General features: G+C 41.3%; 1 protein-coding gene across 1 annotated transcript in view; it reads left to right on the top strand.

The window, feature by feature from the left end:
* The window catches only part of ntrk3a (neurotrophic tyrosine kinase, receptor, type 3a), a 182832-nt gene that overhangs the window by 29017 nt on the left and 134521 nt on the right, over positions 1-19294 (top strand). The window contains exons 2-3 of the mRNA XM_034141125.1: positions 3191-3265; positions 8435-8506. Coding sequence (XP_033997016.1) covers positions 3191-3265; positions 8435-8506 — 147 coding nt within the window. The remainder of the gene's footprint in view (positions 1-3190; positions 3266-8434; positions 8507-19294) is intronic.

Genomic DNA, 19294 nt, shown 5'->3' with positions numbered 1-19294 from the left:
TTCCTGAAGGACATACACAGAACCTGCAGGTGAGCCTGAGTAATCCTGTGTAACAGAAAAGCTTCAGGTGCTGGTTCTCTTTAAAAATGCTGGTATGCAGCTCAAATCCACCTGCCATCTCCTCTCGGTTCTATTTTTCACTCAGCCAGCATCATTGCTCCCCCTCTCCTCACCTCCATCTCTGTGGCTCTCACACTTTGGAGGCAGAGAGCGTAGGAGGCTGCTGTAATGTTGCAGATCCTTCTGTGTCCTGGCAGGCAAACATTGAGGGTTTGTGTGTGGGGGGGAGAGAGGTCTGACTCTTCACAAATTGCCAAGATGTGGAAGGGAAAGGGGGGGGGGGGGGGGGGGGGGGGGGGGATTGTCAGTGTTGGCATCAGCATTTAAATTGTAACTTATTCTATATAATACTGGGGACTTATTAAGAGTTTTACAGTGAAACGAAAACGTTCTTGAGTCCATAAAGTGACAAAGCAGTTCCTTAAAAAGCAGCTTCTTGTATTTGAACAAATACTAGTAGACACTAATATCAGCCATGTTTTCAGACTCTCTAAACTCGTAGGGAAGGGTATCGAGAACCGGTACTAAATTGTTACCGGTACCTGATTGGTCATAACCGAAAAACCAATAACAGACGCTGTTATCAATATATATATTTTTTGGGAAACATTTTTAAGCTGAACTAAAGTTACTCACTCCTTCATGGGCTTGAGTTGAGACCAATCTCTTCAGGTCACACAAATGGGCTATGTTCTGAGTAGAAGAAGCCAAGACATTTGGAGAGAAAAGGTTTCTGCGCATTTTGATTTCTCTTGTGTACTTCAGAATATTGAGCCTAATAAAGGTACAGAGAAAAGGTCATCCTCTAGACGCAGTGAATATCCACAGTCAATTCCAAGAGAATACTGGTTGGTACTTAAGACTTTGATACACAAAAGACCACCAGCCCCACCATTGTAGCTTGGTAAAAGAAATATATTTGTTATTGATTCATTGATTCTCAAGCAAGTTTTTCTTCACTCGCGTGGCAGTGTAGTCCTCACTGTTATTTAAAACCAGTAGTGGTGTTTCCAAAGACAGCATGTTGTCAGTTAGAAGTCTCTTCTCAGTACACGTTTGATTTGCTCCAGCTAACGCTGCTCTAGTGTGAGCTGCATTTCAAAAAGGCTGCAGTGTGTTCAGTCCATTCTGTAATCTATGCAAAAAAGGCAACTTTATTACCAAGCAAAGCTTTTTCTTTGACACTGGCCCTTCTACAAGATTGTATATTCAGAGATGAAAAGCTGCTGCAGAAAGCTGCCATACAGAGAGAACTCCATGGAAATACTTATCCGTGTGTGTGTGTGTGTGTGTGTGTGTGTGTGTGTGTGTGTGTGTGTGTGTGTGTGTGTGTGTGTGTGTGTGTGTGTGTGTGTGTTCACAGTGGCACCAGTGACTGCTGTGTTTAGACAGTGAAATGGATAATGGATCTCCCTTTCAATAAGTCAATCAGCAGGCCCTCGGGGGGGCAGATGCTGCTAACAGCTAAAAATGAACTCAGCCAATCAATATGCAACGCCCACTGGAATGACAGTTTGAGTCTATCCCATCATACACCAGTTTGTGGGTTAAGGCAAGTCTTTGGACACTGTTCGTCTTTTGTGTGATACATAAATAAAGCCACATTTGTTGGCAGTACTGTACGTAATTAGGGTCATGCCAATAAAGCTATTTCAATTTGATAGAGTAAATATGCAGAGGTGTTTAAGTGAATCAATTCCAGGAAGCCAGATGGACAAACAGAACCTCTAACTGATCTTTGCATGCATACCTTTGTAAGGACACACACAAACAAACACACACACACACACACACACACACACACACACACACACACACACACACACACACACACACACACACACACACACACACACACACACACACACTCAGAGAGTCAGAGCCAGGAGGGGGTCTCTGGGGTAAACAGATGTTCAGTGTGATGTGATTTGCGTGTTTTGATTTGTTGCCATCCGCTGCTGGGTGTAAAATGGGCCACGATGCTGCTTCTGCTGCTGGACTCCCACAAGGCCATGTTACAAACTTTCACGGCCAACAAACCAAAGCAGTGAGTGAAATCAGACCAGTATACATGAGCACTGTGACTGTGGAGGAACCACATTGGGTTTGATGAATCAGTTTGAATGGATTGTAGTAAACCTGTGTGTATATTACAAAGCTTCTGCCAGTACGTACCTGTGTCCCCTGAGCACCTTTTTTTTTGTCAAAAAGGCACTGGCAGGGCATTGGAGAGAGTCTCGCGTTTTATCAGAGAAAACGTCCCAGCGGGGTTTTTTTTTTTTCTATGACAACAATAACACAACAACGCCTTTATAAGTCAGAAGAGCTTTGCTCCATTTGCCCTTTATAATAAAAAGCCTGACTGCAAGACACATTTGAGGTACTGTAGAGTTCTGTGTGCAGGTGAACTGGCTGATCTATCCCATTTCAACAACGTTAGTAATGACAATCTCAATTCTGATTGGCCTTCGCAAGGCAGCGTGATTTCACAACATACACACACCTCACATTCACGTCATTTGCATCACCTTGCCTCAATGTGCATCTTTGCCTTAACTTTATATAGAAACGCACCACAACAGAAATCAGCTTTGAGCCCACTTGTGAAATATGACCATGAAAAACTCACAAACGCAGTAAATCATTTTTCAATCATTTTTTAATTAGATTGAAATCAACTGCAAGTTATTTGGAAGATTACAATAAAAGTTCAAAAAAACATTCTCTGGTCTCTCTGTGGTGTGGGTATTTGCCACGTATCTTTGTTTTTTAGGAGAGACTCACTGCCTTAGTGTGTTTCCCCCTAATCTTCCCTTCCCCTCCTCCCTTGTGTATTTAGTCTTTGCTGCTCTGTTTCTCTTCTCTGTCGTTCAAGGTATTCCACTTTGTTATTTCTTAGCATTTTGATGCCTTTTGCTTTACCCCAACTCAATCAGTAGGGTGGTTTTTGTTACTTTGCTCTATCTTTTTTTGAAGTCTATCACTTATCCTTCTTGCCCTAAGCATGTTTTTGCTCACAATTTTCTGATGTTTAATCGATTAATTGGGAATATAATTTGCAGATTTAGCCATAATGAATAACATAATTCACTGTAACATTACTAATATGTCTTGTCTGTCCTTTTTCCAGACACATTGAGAACTGGACTGGCCTGCAGACATTGAGGGATGTGGACATGGAGCTCTACACCGGCTTACAGAGGCTGTGAGTTTAAAATGTTCTTCTGTATCTCTGAATATTTCCCAAATGCGTCTACAGGGTGAAATGTCACTTGAAATAATAGTTCTCGTTAATAAAGCAATCGAGACATTATGAAACATTTCCCATCTAGTTTGTCCATTGGTGTGATTTTCTCCTCTCATTTTATAATAACAGTACTGTCCACTTTGCCTTCAATCAGGCCAGGTTTGTTCAAATAAGCAGGAACATCACCACTCAGCAGGGTTGTTACAATCAGGGGAGCTGATGGTGTCAGTTACTCAGGCGCTGTATCTCAACTCGGACACATCCCTTAGTACAAAGTGTGTTGTACACTATAAACTGTTCACTGTGTGTGAATTGAGACCATGTAGTCTTGTTTTAAACACAGACAATGGCTGTGCCCTCACAAAAAAGGATTTTGGCTAGCTAGCTATATAGCAACGTCATCGTTCATGGTAGCAAATCGTTACAGATCGCTCAATTAACCCATACAATTAATGTTGGCTTCTTGTCAATACCAGCATACATTTGTAGAATACTAAGAAAAACCACAGTCTTTTATTTGTATAGTGCTATGTTGCACTATACAAATAAGTAGTACTGAAGCAACCGCGATCACAGCTCGTCCCACAACTTCCCATTCGTAGCCAGGATGGCGATCATTCAGCAAAAGAAGTATGCAGTGTTTAACACTCCACTTTTGACCGTTTTTAGTGCACCAGTTGCTCATACTGCACGGCATTTTTCCATATGTTGCATTGGGAAGCACTTATGCACTAAACATTGCAAATGTTAGTACAGGAGTACACAACTGAGAGACAGCTAAAGTCAGGTGTTTGGCACTGCTTCCAGATTAGTATAATCCCAGAAGTCGAGTGTTTTCTAACAAGAGTTTTCCAAAAGTAGCACTGAAGAGTGAGTGCACATGCACACTGTTAAGAGCTTCTTAACATTGGCTGCCTGTTGCTCTGAAGAGGATGCACTTCAAAGTAACTTAGTCAATTCAACACATCCTGTGCACTGTGCCATACATTAGAATTGCTTCAAGCTCAAAGCTGTAAACGTTTCAATGTAGTTGGAGTTTAATGTTGGTGTCATGTCTACCAGAAAAAATGAATACATTAAGTGGTAGGTAAAGATCCTTTACTTTGATAATTTTTTTAATTGAAAGATTGAAAGTGTTTTTTTTTTTACCCACATTTGGAAAAAAACATTATAGACCAATAATCTAATAACTAGGCCTATACAAGAGAGAAAATATCTCTTATAAGAAAATAGAAAACAAGGGGTAATTAAGATTGACAGAATAAAAAAAAAAACACTGACAAAACACATACCCCTCTTTTACATGGAAGCATGTGGTTTATCCCAATTTGGCCCAATCGGCTGCTTGCAGTATTTATCCATCATCAGCCCTCAGCCACGCCTTTTGCTGAACCAGGAAGTAACCTCCCCCAATGACCACGGTAACTCAAAGACAAAGAAAGTCGTTAATACAAACAAATACTTGCGTTAGCTGTGCTAAAATGTGTGAAAATGAATTAAATAATGTCAAGTTACAAGCAAATATAAAGTTTACCAGTTGAATCAAATGTGTGTTGTTAATTACGGTTGTGATTTAGTGCAACTGTAATGAGGTAAACTAGTGGAGGTGAGGGGGAAGTGTAATTGCTTTATGTGGCTGTGGCCCTCACAAAAACAATAGAGACAACAAGTGAAATCATTATGGAACCTTAAAGTTCATCAGGCAATTCAATGATCAAAACCATAATGTGAGTCCAAAGCCATGCTAACAGCTCTGTGAGGCTGCACATAGACCAAGTGGTGCTTTAAAGGTCCCATGTCATGCTTTTCCGGTTATTACTTACTTATTTACTGGGAGCAACTGCTGGAACTGCGCCGACAGCAACGTAGCTTAAAATGACGGCAGCACTGATCAAGGTTTTCTGTAACTATCCAAGCCAGTAACATCTTCTTTTCCATTAACCAGTTTTTAAACACTGCCAGAGCCCATACCATGTTCCTGTTAGTGTTTACTTTCTGTCTGTCTTCTTGTGCTGTTCCCTTTAATGTTTACTTCCTGTCTGTCTTCTTCTGCTGTTCCCTTTAGTGTTTACTTCCTGTCTGTCTTCTGCTGTTCCCTTTAGTGTTTGCTTCCTTTCTGTCTTTTGCTGTTTCCTTTAGTGTTTACTTCCTGTCCGTCTTCTTCTGCTGTTCCCTTTAGTGTTTACTTCCTGTCTGTCTTGTGCTGATCCCTTTAGTTTTTACTTTCTGCCTTTCTTTTATTCATGTTCCCGTTAGTGTTTACTTCCAGCCTGTCTTCTTGTGTCTGCTGTTCCCTTAAGTGTTTACTTAATAGCTGCATGCAAAGTTCCTAACTTGCATCCATGCTTCCCTCACTTTCGTCTTAGTCCCTCCCACCAGGGATGCATGGAGAGATGCAAGGAAACCATGTGAAGAGAGAGGACACAAGGAATAGTGTTTAAAGAGCAATGAGACGTCCTTTCCTCGGAGCAACACGTTAAGAGACTTCCGTTAGTGATGATATCATCAGCTGATCACTGATCGGCTGTCAGTCGCTGCAGAGAGAGATTTGAAAGAGTTTGGGTTTGCAGACATGACCGCTGTTCTACTACTAATACAAAGACAGTCATCACTGCCAGAGCAGCAGCAGTGTGTCACCTGTTTCTCACACACCTGCACATAAGATTCCCCTGAGTTTAATCTGTATGTGTCTTCACTCCGCTGTTAAACCGCTCTGATCGGATCAGTGGATGCGCTGCAGCATCCAATCAGTGACTGGTACACAGTAAGGGGGCATGTCTGGGCGCTGAGGATCTCACAGAAGGATTGTTCCTCGATTATCACTCCTCGGTTATCAATCTCCGCCCCTCAATCCTCGCTCCTCCAAGCACAAATAAGTGCCATGGAACGCTCCTTAAGATGGCGCACCAGAACAACTTGTGTTTTGAGCGAGGAGGGAGGAAATGACAAATAAGCAGCTTGGCATCGACCCCCTGTCTGTCTTCTGCTGTTCCCTTTAGTGTTTACTTCCTGCCTCTCTTCTGCTACTGTTCCTGTTAGTGTTTACTTCCTGTCTGTCTTTTTCTGCTGTTCCCTTTAGTGTTTACTTCCGGTATGTCTTCTGCTGTTCCCTTTAGTGTTTACTTCCTGTCTGTCTTCTACTGTTCCCTTTAGTGTTTGTTTCCACATAGTCCCTTAATCTGAGCATTCCTTAGCAACAGTTTGCTCTGAAAAAAGGAGAGGCCGCTGAATGTCCAAATTGACCATTCAGAATCGATTATTTTTCTAAGACATGTAAACAATGGGCACAACGGTGTGATGCAGTTGTAAACCCAGTTAAATCTTGTGGTATGACCTTTGTCTCTCTTTCTTTAACCAGCCCTCACTTTGTCCTCACCAGCTCATTATTATTGAACAGCTATTGTTATCCTAGGAATTATTATTCTTCCAGTTCTTAGAACCCTGTTTTTGAGGGCTTTAGGACGCTTCAAAAGTTGTATAATTTTGCACGGATGCCAGGACCGATGAAAAATTTGACATTCTGGAGTCAATGGGTTCAAATTGTCTAACATGCTCGCTAGCGCCACCTATATGTAAATAATTTTGGAAACATTTACATAGTCGCACCATAAGTCCATTTGACCTGAAATGTTGCACACTTATCCGGGTGGACCTGCTCTACATTTTAGCTCCCTTTAATTAGCATAATGTTCCAAACAGTGAAATATTCACTTAAATTTCAATTTTTAGTTTTTCGACACCAAACTTAGTATACAGCATCGGTGGAGGGTCAGAGACATTACCCTAGGAAATGAGCATGTTCAGTCGATAAATATGGCCGCCATTAATCAAAACGTATTTGCAAAAAGGCGGGGCTTAGAAATAAATGCTCATAACTCATCAACAATGTATCCAAATATCACAGATTTTGGTGGATAGGTTCAGTCTGTCTTGGGGAATAGGCACACCAAAGCATTTTCATTTTGGACTATAGGGGGCGCCAAAAACACCACAAATGTATAACTCAAGAACGGATGGACAAAATAAATTGTACTCTGGGGGTGAGTATGAACTGAGATTTAAAGTGTTGCAACGAATGACGAATGTGGGCGTGGCCTAGACATTTTTTTTAAATTGCGATGTGCTAAAATGAGCTTCGGACGCAAAACTTGGGACACACGTCACAGCCCACAACCCTTTCGAGAATGTGAAAAAAAAAAAATCGTAATTTTTTGTTAAAATAGCTCAGTAGTGCCCCCTATTGTGTGGTAGTCACATATAGTTTCTCCAAACTTCACGAATCTTGGCACAGATATTCCTGATGGAATTGCGGACATATTTCATATTGCCTTCCATTAGCCCCGCCCCCCAGGAAGTCGGCCATTTTGAATAATGTGCGTTTTTCATGCATTTTAAGCACATTTTTGCAAAGTCCTCCAATCAAGGACAAGTTCAGCCCATATCCAATGTGATGTTAAATTGCGAAGGAATAGTCGATCACTCAACCCTGTGATCCGCCATTGTTGTTGTTGTTGTTGTTGGCGAAACGCAGCAGCAATGACGCGGGGGTGAGCCGGAGAGGTGGGGAGAGGCGGGGCTATGGCGTCATCGATTCAGGAAATTATCGTATAGGGCGTACACACGGAGCCGCAAGCGTTTCGTCTCCAGACTTACCCACTTTGGGAGCCGTTTTCAAAGTGTATCGGTTTCGGGCTCCGATAAAGAACTTTAGCGGATACAACTAAAATCGTCTCCGTGTGGACGGGGCCTTAAACTGCAGAGTTGAAAGCAAAACAATTGTGAGAGGGAATGGATGGTACTCAGAGAGAGTTCCAAGGTGTTTTAACAACTGATATTATGTCTTCAGAAACTTTCTTCCATAATGTACTATTGCATTTTCAAAGAGTTTGGGGACTCAATTATGATAAATACAATTATGGACTTAAACTTTTAAATAACAACGCAACTAACCATATTGAACAGGTTTTTAAATATTTCCTTTTAAAATGTAATTGAAATGATAAACAGACTGAATTCTGTTCAATTAACTGTTTTGTCTTTTTGACTCTTTTGACTAAATCAAAGTGAGCAGCATAATGTCCCTGCAGATCGTGTCTTATTCAAGTTTCTATTTTTGTGTGTTAATAGAACGATTACAAGGAGCAATCTGTATTCGATCCAGGCTCGTGTCTTCTCCAAGAACCCCCACCTGCGTTACATGTGAGTACAGTAAAGGAAAAAACACACACACACACACACACACACACACACACACACACACACACACACACACACACACACACACCACACACACACACACAACCCCAAAGTTTTAGACCTTGCTAAATACTATATTGGTCTGAATATTAGATTATATTTTGGAAATGGGATCATACTATATTTCAAGACTATGCAGGACAGAGAATAGAGAGGACTGGTATATCTACTTTCTAGTGAGTGTTGCATTAATGGTTGTTAGCAGCCTTCATGTAGCTAGGCTAGCATGTTTCTATCGGCCCATGATAGCTGTTGAAAATGATTAAAAAATCATCTTCTAATGATATTACTGAAAAAAAGTCAAGAACCAAATCGACTCTCAATAGAACCAATAATTATTAGTTTCACAATGGAAAAGGCACTACTGTGAGGCTTGTGAGGTCCTAAAGCCATTAAAATAACTAATATATTTCTTCATATGAAGATAAAGGGACTTTTTGGTGGCAGTGAGGCTGGGAGTTGGTGATTAACCACCTTGGAAATGAACGATTTTCCCATTGAGAGGAAATGGGTTTATTTGAGCTGTGTGTAGAGGAGAGGATCCTTCCAATAGGCTACAAGAAAAGCTGTCTGCCAAATGTTTCACTTATTTTAAGTAGTGTTAGTTCTGTTAAGAGCTTAAGAGTCCCAAACTTTAATCTGCTACTAGAGACAGTGTTATACTGCATTTAATTCACATTGTCCCATGTGAACAGGGTTGTCAAGCTCAGCTGGGCTTTTTTAAATGTTCAGAGTTCCAAATTTGTGTGAATGAAGCATGTTGTGTTTTCGCTGCTGATTGTAACCAACAGTCGATAGATGAGCACACACTCTAGTTTCGTAACATGGATCTACCATTCAACCATGTGAACAGAGCATCACTGTAGGACGCTTTGTACCAATACTACTGTATGTGCTTGGAATTCCATTTCCTTTGTGTTTCCATGCGCTCCAGATTAATGTTCCTCTCCACTTACCTACACTGCAGGCAGAGGTAACATTTGTCACGGCTGCCCTTGTGTATTACTAAGTAAGCCGTGTTCAAGGTGAGGTGGCCCATAAAGCAGGACTTAATCAGCTGCTCCAGCGTAGCAGCTTTAATGGAGCACTGCAGCCAGCAGGAACTTGGACTGGAGCTGCCTTCACATGACCAGTGGAAACATGGCTCTCTATGGGGGTTATTCCCTATCTTTATTCAAGAGCGTGGTCTTTAAATTTGAGAGCATAATTGATTGATTTCACGTTCAGATTATGTATTTCTTTCCCTCAAACCTCTCAAATAGTGCCTGCTTGCGCTTAGATTTGCTCTACTTCTGCTCAAACTGTACGCTTGCACTCAGATATATTGCTGCTTGCACATATTTCCAGTGTTCCAGTTTAAAAAACTGTAAATATACAGTTTTCTTCATGTCATTTTTAATGTAAGACCCAGTGGCGTTTTTATATGTACAAAAGTGGTGGGGCACGAAAAACTTAGATGTTTATATATAAGCTTCTGGTGCTTTTTTAAACATGTAAACAAATAGCTGGCTATCCATGGTTCCGATAGGATAGAGAGAGAGGGGGGGGGGGGTGTCGCTCTATGCAAGTCAATGGGACTCCCTGATAGTTGAAAATCGACGCAAAAGGGCCCCCCACTGCGTTGATAGTGACGCCAAGGGATCCTGACGTATAGGACGAGTTGGGAGTGAGAATGTGTTGGACAGTGACGAGAATTCTCATTTCCGGCAGCGAGAGCTGCGTCCCTAGCAACCACGTTACTATGAAAACGCAGACACGGGAAATACTGTTTTCACGACGAGAGATGACGATAACTTCACATGGACACTGGCCAATCTAAAACCTCTTTAGTAACATACTTAGTACATATACATTTGCTTGACAAGAACTGAAAAAATCTTCGTATTCTCAACAAAAATGTGTATTATAGTGAACCAAAAGTCGTGATAGAGGCTTATCTTACATTAAAAATGACATGAAGAAAACTGTATATTTCCCTATTCCTAAACAATGAAATAAGAAAAAAATAAACACATGTTGTTGTCAGTTGCCTAGCAACAGTGTTCACGTAACGTACAACACTTGAAAGCCAATTATTATCATAGATGTGCCACAAATATGACTACCAAATTAATTTGAAGGAAGTAATGTTAATAGTACCATTAAAATAAAAAAACTTACTTTGGCTCCATGTTGGACAGCGATCCTCCAGACTGTTTTTCTGCTCCAGCAGCACACGGCCTCCTGTCGGTGTGCTACGGCTACTATTAATGTAGCTATTATAGTAAGGTGCTGGTATATATATATATATATATATATATATATATATCTATATATATTAACTGTGCTTTTTCCCCCCCAAAAGTTGTAAATGAAACAAGTGAAGTATATGTAATGAAGCCGTGGAGGGCGGGAGTTTATAAACCAAAGAGTAACCGCCCTTACGGGACGCTCTAATAAGTAAAGCGAACGCACCCACAAGGACACCTGGCCTCCTATTGGTTGAGGGATTTTGACAGGGTTGTTGCACACAAAAATCCAAGCGCACAGCAGAAATCTGAGAGCAGACATTTGACGAGCGCACAGAAACAGCCTGAGTGCGGTTTTAAGCTGGAACACAGGAAATCTGTGCAAGCAGCAATATATCTGAGTGCAAGCGTACAGTTTGAGCAGAAGCAGAGCAAATCTAAGCGCAAGCAGGCACTATTTGAGTGCGATGACAGGGTTTGAGGGAAAGAAATACATTATCTGAACGTGAAATCAATCAATTATGCTCTCAAATTTAAAGACCACGCTCTTGAATAAAGATAGGGAATAACCCCCATAGCTCTCCGTGCCATTGTGTTCCATGAGCGGACGACTAAGAAGAAGCTCTACCCTATGAATTACAGTGCTCGAAATTGTCAATAATCGCTGTGCTCAAAGTTACAATTATTTCAACATCGACCTCCATTGCTGGTAACCTTTTGACACGCAACCAATCAGATAACGGCTGTATGGAAAGTAACTAATTACATTTCCTCAAGTACTGTACTTAAGTATCATTTTGAGTTACTTGTAATTTACTTGAGTATTTCCATGCTACTTTGTACTTCTACTCAAAACGGTGTACTTTTAGTCCACTACATTTGTTTAATACCTTTTAGTTACTTTACAGAGTTGGATCAATAATATGATAAATATAATCATTAGATTAGACGTTAGTTACACCTGGAGTAAATTCACAAGCTACCCTGCAGCAGTGTTGTAGTCAAGTCACCAATTCACGAGTCCAAGTCACTCTCGAGTCACCACTCTTCGAGTCCGAGTCCAAGTCTGAGTCACCAAGGGAGAGTCGTAGTCGAGTCCGAGTCCAAGTCCGAGTCACCCAAGGAGTGTCCGAGTCGAGTCCGAGTCCGAGTCATCATTACCTGTGTTCGAGTCCGAGTCCAAGTCCGAGTCACCCAAGGAGTGTCCGAGTCGAGTCCGAGTCCGAGTCATCATTACCTGTGTTCGAGTCCGAGTCCAAGTCCGAGTCACCCAAGAAGAGTCCAAGTCAAGTCCGAGTCACAAGTCTTCATGTATTAATCTTCGTGGATATATGTGTTGAAATGTAGCTGCTCCTCTACATTGCTTTTATCCTGTCATGTTATACTAATCTGTCTATTGAACTGCTGTGAAGCCAGTTTGGCTACAATTCTTGTAATAGGTGCTATACAAATATAAAGCTTATTACTAATATTAATATTATTATTATTATTGTAAATGACCCATAATATGTCTAACTATATTTAAAATGAGTTACCTTTTAGAGAAGTGATTTTATTTGTAATACAATATTTTCCTATGGTAAAGTTTTCGTTTTGCACTTTTATTTTGATAGTAATAAGATCGGGACTCTTATTTTGAAGGAACCTTTACCGGTTAAATCGGTTTACCGATAAAGATTGAGCCCCAGAAAGCACATGGCTACTTAGCATGCAAAATGACGTCATTCTGCATGCTAAGTAGCCATGTGCTTTCGTGTTATCGGCTGAATCTTTATTTATTGATTAGATCACGTTACTCTGATGATAGTGTTCAAGACAGCCTATATGTCTGAACTCGATCCTTAGAGTAATGTGTTACGGAGCCTTCGCTTCTCTTCAATATTTTTTCCACATAACGAGCATTTTGCGCTGCTCTTTTCCAATGTGGAAGCAGAATGTGTGAAAGGATACAGCACGATGCGGGGTGTGTCTCTAGACATCTTTAGACTGGAATAGCGGGGCCCAGTACGTGAACTCGCCTCGCAGGTGCACACGCCAGGTTAGAGGACATCAGACTCCAGAGAAAACTTGCTCGAGTCCGAGTCCAAGTCGGAGCGTCAATGTACGAGTCCGAGTCCGAGTCATCGTGGGGGGGAACATTCACGAGTCCGAGTCCAAGTCATCGTGCGTGAGAATTGACGAGTCCAAGTCCAAGTCGCGTCAATCAATGCGCGAGTCCGAGTCGAGTCACAAGTCCCGAAAATCGGCACTCGAGTACTCCATCTCTGCCCTGCAGTATACAAAGTCATTAAAACTAGCTGCACCTTTACCAGCTTTGAGAACACTTTAATGCCTCAATAATTATAAAACATATCATCTGCAGATGAGTACTTTTGGTACTTTTAAATATATGTTCATGCTAATACCTTTGTACTTTTACTTGAGTAACCTTTTGAATGCTGGACTTTTACTTGTAACAGAGTATTTATAAGCAGTGGCGTAGCTGTGGGTGGGCCCGAGTGCGCTAGAATTTGAAAGTACACAGCCGGAAAAAATCTGCCACTTCCTTCAGACTTCCTTACAGAGCCCCTCCTCCAACACACACGAACGCGCACATGACCAATGAGGGCACGAGATAAGTTTGTGCACACATGGAAGGCTGACAGGCAGGTAGGCCATCCAGTTATTTTAGCCGGGCCGGCTAAAATGATTGGTCGTGCTTTTTACAGTACTACGGCTTCCACAGATTACATTTTTGTATGTATTTATTGTCAAAGCATTTAATATATTCATTGCTATCGGGATGTTAAGAGCATTCCATGGAATATAACAAAAAGTGTTTCTGAAATAAATTACATACCCCACCTTTAATTGAAATAAAAAGCAATGTTAGTTTTGTTCACAATTTGTTTAGTTAGTTTTCCTTATTTTTTTCTCCAAAAAAAACGATAAGAGTACCGTTAAAAGACCGGATCGATAAGCGGTATCGATAAAAGTAGTAGTAGGCCTACCGTTAAAACCTTAACGATACCCATCCCTAGTCATGTGGATGTCAGTTTTACACACATTCTGAGGCCGCCGTGCCTATGTCTTTGTTTTCACTGCTAGTTTATGCTTATGTTCAATTAGTGCATTACAAAATCATTAAAATCATTAAAGAAGTTTCAGCTCAGACCCCACGCTTAATATGTCTCCCCCTGGCCCACCTACATTTCTCCAGGCCCACCCACACAATAATTCCTGGCTACGCCACTGTTTATAAGCTCTTGTTCTTCTCCCACATCTGGCTGTATGGAGCGCCGCCAGCTAGCAAAGCTAATGTTAGCTCGCTGCAGCTCGTGTTCAGCAAAAAACAAACCAATTATCATATGGAGGCAGCTTTATACAACCAGTGTAATGCTGTAATGTGAGTGATATTTCACATGCTGGCTGTCAAATACATCTACTGCCATGTTTTATGGAATTATGATGCAATGATCTGTTTTTTTTGTATTGTTCAGATTCGTTTGAGATTATATAAAGCTTGCATCAGCTTGTGTCAAGCTTTCAACCTTTCTGCCAGTGTACCCTACCCAAGATTTACTAAGAAATCTACTGTTAAGGCCCCACAGCTGCTGATATGCAGAAGTGGAAAAGGTATTCCCTACAGGTTATGGATTGGATTGATCCAAGATGCCCTAGTAGTCTCTGGAAGTTACTGCTATTTCCTCAGTGCAAAGGTATAAAGTGTTTAGCTGGTTATACGGTATCACTTTAATGGTTTCAGTAAGTCTGTGTTTGGAGTATATTGCTGTCTCAACATAGTTTTATGAAGACCTAGAGTAAACGAGGATATTTGCATGATCTTTATTGAGCCATTGGCAACTCCCAGAAGTAATTCTCACTTTCCAACAGGATGTTGAAAACAACCCTGAACAAGAAAACAGAATAGAGAATTTCTTGTACACATAATGCAAGCAATAAAATGAGAGAGTAAACAGACAGTTTATCTCAGAACTGTCATCATGAAGATGAATAGTGTTGAGTTTGTTATATTGGAGCTGCGGGCCAAGACAATTGCATGGAGAAAAAATAACAGCTTTCAATATGAGGCAGTCTTCCAAAATGACACAGTTCAGATTCAACGTGCGAGTTAAAGACATTTGCCCATAAAAACCTGATTCATATAAGAACATATTTTGGATTACTGTGCATCAGATACCGAATGTAGAAACACAGTATTCAAGGTAATGGGTGACAACTACATAACATCAACAACTGAAGACATGCCTGCGGGAGTTTGGGGTCCCGTCTGCAACGCCTTCATTGGATTCCTTAGTTTACTACCATGACATAGTGACATCACTATGTAACACTCATACAGCGCTCCAACACATTGTATTTGAAAGGCTAAGGAGCGGGACATCTCTAAGCAGTTGACCAATCACAACAGAGCCGGCCAGCTAACCAATCAGAGCAGACTGGGCTCTGGTTTCAGACAGAGGGTCAAAAGAGGTGCTGCAGCACAGGCAGTATGAGAAAAATAAAGAGCTTTTTGAACATTAAAGCATGGAGACATGTCCCAGTAGACGCACTAAATACAAATATGAACCTGACAATGAGCAGAATATGTCCTCTATAATATTTAAGAGAATGCTGTGTGGTAGAAAATCAAAGTCCAAGCAATAACAGTAATGCTTTGTCACTTCTCATTAGTGCAGCTGTCATACATGCAGCCTGCAGACAAACAGACATGATTAATCATTTAACACCCTGTCACTACTGGGTAGTTTATTTAGTTTCAAAAAAATTATCCAACGATTTACTGACCACTCTTTCCCAATGTAAGTAAATGGAAAAAGTGTTTCCGGGCCCAGCAACCTAACGGAAGTGTAGTACCGCCGTTTGGCCACAACGAATATTTTCCTCAGAGTCCGGCGCACTTCCTGGGGGCTTGGCATTACATCCTCAACGTGAGCTCAGTCATCCAAGATCTTGTATTCACCAAGATGTTACACTATCTATAACTATCTATCTGTCTATGTCTCTCTCTCTATCTATCTATCAATATATCTATCTATCTATCTATCTCTCTCTCTCTCAATCTATCTCTCTATCTATAAGGAACCGCAGTAGACAAAAGGCGTTGCTATAGCAACACGTCATGTTTACGCTGCATTTTCTATGAGGTAAATATTACCCGCTGGCGGATATAGGTATAAATGGCAATTCTTTTGGCGATTTTTTTCAATCTGACCTCATATTGACCATTTTTAACAACAGAGGGTGCTACATAACACACTTTCAGGAAAAGTCACGGACTGGGAGACTTTAATATTTTATTGAAAAAAGTTACATACAATCAAAAAACAGCTGCGGGTAAAATGTACCCGTTGGCGGTTCTAGTGTTAATAAATAAGCCAGAAATACGCTGTAATAAGGAATCTGCCATAACATGTATTAATTTAATGTGCAAACAAAGATCCATCTCATTAATTATACAAAACAAATTCAATGTAAAGGTTTTCTTTAAGTGGTCTTCAAGGAGCACTTCCTCTCAGTTAGAGGTTAAACCTTTATTAAAGCAGAATGCTAAGTACATGGAGCTCAAGTATTAAACTGTCGTCATCGTGAATGCAAAACACTACATTTCTTTAGCACATAGCGTATGCATTTGCTCTACTTCATCTTGACATCCTGTTTCTTCTGGCATATCGACCGTCTCCAAGGAACAGTGTCCAATCAGGGCTTAAGCCGGCTCTACATGAGGGCGGCCATCTTAGTGCTGCCGAGACTTCCTGAACAGCAGGAAGTGGGCAGATGGTGTTTGTTTCTCTCTGTGTGTAGGGGTATGTGGATTTGTGTGTTTCTGCTTGTTGCTTAGAAACGTGGATGTTCCCAAGCCTCTACAGCCCTCTTCAAACAGACCATTGCTTATTGAATTAATTAAAATGTTGTGAGGGATATAAAAGATGGCCAAACAAATTTGACCCTTTTCAAAATGTTGAACTTTTAATACGTTTTTATGTTTCAATACACATTCTAAGTAGGGATGCTCCGATCGCCAATTTTGGGGCCGATCGCCGGAATCAGTATCGGCCGATACCGATCGCCGATCCGATCGAGTGGGCGGGGCCTATGGGGATCTTCCATTTAAAGTGATGTTTAAAATTCAGTTAATGGGGCTCATTCACTGGCGCTTCCACAAACAACAACCAACATAATTATTACATTGAAATGAAGTACATTATTCAAGTTTACATTAACTTTGGATAATAACATGGGAGAAATGAGCGGAAGCGCTCTCTTTTCCTCTCTCCCCCTCTCTCTTTCTCCTGACAGCCTGTCAGAGATCTCATGCAGCTCACTGATCCAGTAATGAGTGACCCGACAGTGAAGAATACATATATTTATAACTAGTTTAGCTTGTTCCAGAGGTAGATAAAATAGCCCGTCACAGCGGCTGGAGCTGCAGGATTTCTGCTTCACACACGTTGCATACCGCTATTTTATTGTCAATTTCGGACACCTTAAAATACTGCCAGAGGTGAAGCCATTTTGGCGAGCTTGTTTTGCCGCGCACAGAGAAAAGTGTCATGTATTTTACGTCATCATTTTACGTCATGCGATCGGCTCTCGCGATCGGCATTTTTAGAGAGCACCGATTGGCAGAGAGTGAGTATCGGCCGATATCGATCGGCGGCCGATCGATCGGAGCATCCCTAATTCTAAGACAGCCAATTTGCTTAAAGGGGCCCTATTTTGCTCATTTTCAGGTACCATATTTTCCGGACTATAAGTCGCACCTGAGTATAAGTCGCTCTTATAAAAAAACGTGTTGTTAAGAGAAAAAAACACATATAAGTCGCTTTGGTGTATAAGTCGCATTCATCCACTAAAGTCTTCATCCTCTGTTTTCGCTGTTAAACACTTCCGCCAACTCCGGTGGAAGTGTTTAACAGCGACACAGAGGTTTCGATGAAGCAGCATGTCCTGCTCCGGGCTGTCCTCAGACTCTCCATCAGAATCAGCTCCGATTAGACGATCTTTCTGAATCCAGACAGGATGGTGTCGGTCGTCACTGCAGCCCATGCTGTGTCGATTCATCCCACAACATCCTGGAAAGTTACGTGACGCATCCTCCCCGTTCTTATTATACATCCATGATCCTCCCGGTTGCCGTGACTTTTTTCTTCTCCGGTGGTACAGCAGTTTTCAGTTGTCACGATTGTATACAGTGCCATCTATTGGCCAGAGTTTGAACGCAGTCAGACAAAATTCAATATATAAGTCGCTTCGGAGTATAAGTTGCAGGACCAGCCAGACAGGTACAAAAAACGGGACTTATAGTCCGGAAAATACGGTACATATTTGTATTTTTCCCTCTTCTGTGACATGTTTCAATGCTTTAAGGTTCTAAAAGGTCTTTATCTCTTTGCTGCAGCCAAGTCTGCTCTGACTGGTTAACTGGCCCGCTCTGTTGCGATTGGTCAATGGCTTAAAGAGGAGTCGGAAATGTCCTGCCCCTTAGCCTATCACGTACAATGTGTTAGAGTGCTTGCCAACAGAAGCAACAGTGTTAGATAATGATGCAACTTTTTTCAGAAGTAAAGTCAAAGAGTAAAATAGAGGCGTTTCAGGCAGGGGGAGAGAAACTCCCTCTGGAGGTAACACAGGGATTTTAGCCTTTGTAGACCCACATGCACTGAAACCTATATAACACACTACTGTACATGAAAGGGAAAACCCCCCAAAGCATAATAGGGACTCTTTAAACATACAGTGCAGTATTTTTTTACTTTCTACTTACACACACAGTTTAGTCTATTTTAATTTTACCCACATTGGTATTGACGTTGGGTTTAAAATTATCCATACAGCACCTAGGGAATAATGTTTGGTTCTGAACAGGGGCAACTTGGCAGTTCCCAAGAGGCAAACTAGCACCCCTTAAAATACCAGTCCACTTTCCTCACTTGGTCTTTGTCAGGACTTGAACCGGCAACCCTTGGGTATCCAAGCTAAGTCCATACAGACTGAGCCATAATCAACATGTTGAATATTTTCATATTAACCATAGAATGCTAATCAAAGGAGTTGTTCATAGTAACAACATTATCACCAACTCTGCGACTTTATTCTTTTGGTTTTCCTACGGACAAATGTACCCTTTTTGTTCCGACGTTTTGTACGGTAGCAGTAGCTCTTTCCAGTGAAAAAGCTCTAAAACCAAACGGTACACTCCCTGTTCATCAACCACAGCACAAACACAGTAAATAAGCTAGTAAATAAAATAGTGAAGCATTTACTGTAAGCCAAATGCTTCCTAAATCCCAGCTTCTGGGATTCTCAAACACATAAACCTGCTTCGGTGAACTTTGGGAACATTTGTCTTTGTTTAGGCCATGGTTCACGCAGTATGTGTGGGGGAAACTTCTGAAGCAATTGGAGTCAGGACTCAGAGAGACACGAGGAGAGCTGGAGCTTTGATGGCAAACACTGACAGTTTATTTGGAGCTTCGGCCGGAGAATTCACAAGACATGT

Source organism: Trematomus bernacchii, unplaced genomic scaffold (assembly GCF_902827165.1).
Source record: "Trematomus bernacchii unplaced genomic scaffold, fTreBer1.1, whole genome shotgun sequence".
In the NCBI taxonomy this organism is placed as follows: domain Eukaryota; kingdom Metazoa; phylum Chordata; class Actinopteri; order Perciformes; family Nototheniidae; genus Trematomus; species Trematomus bernacchii.
Note: the sequence above shows the minus strand (reverse complement) of the source record. Positions and strands in the feature narration are given on the sequence as shown.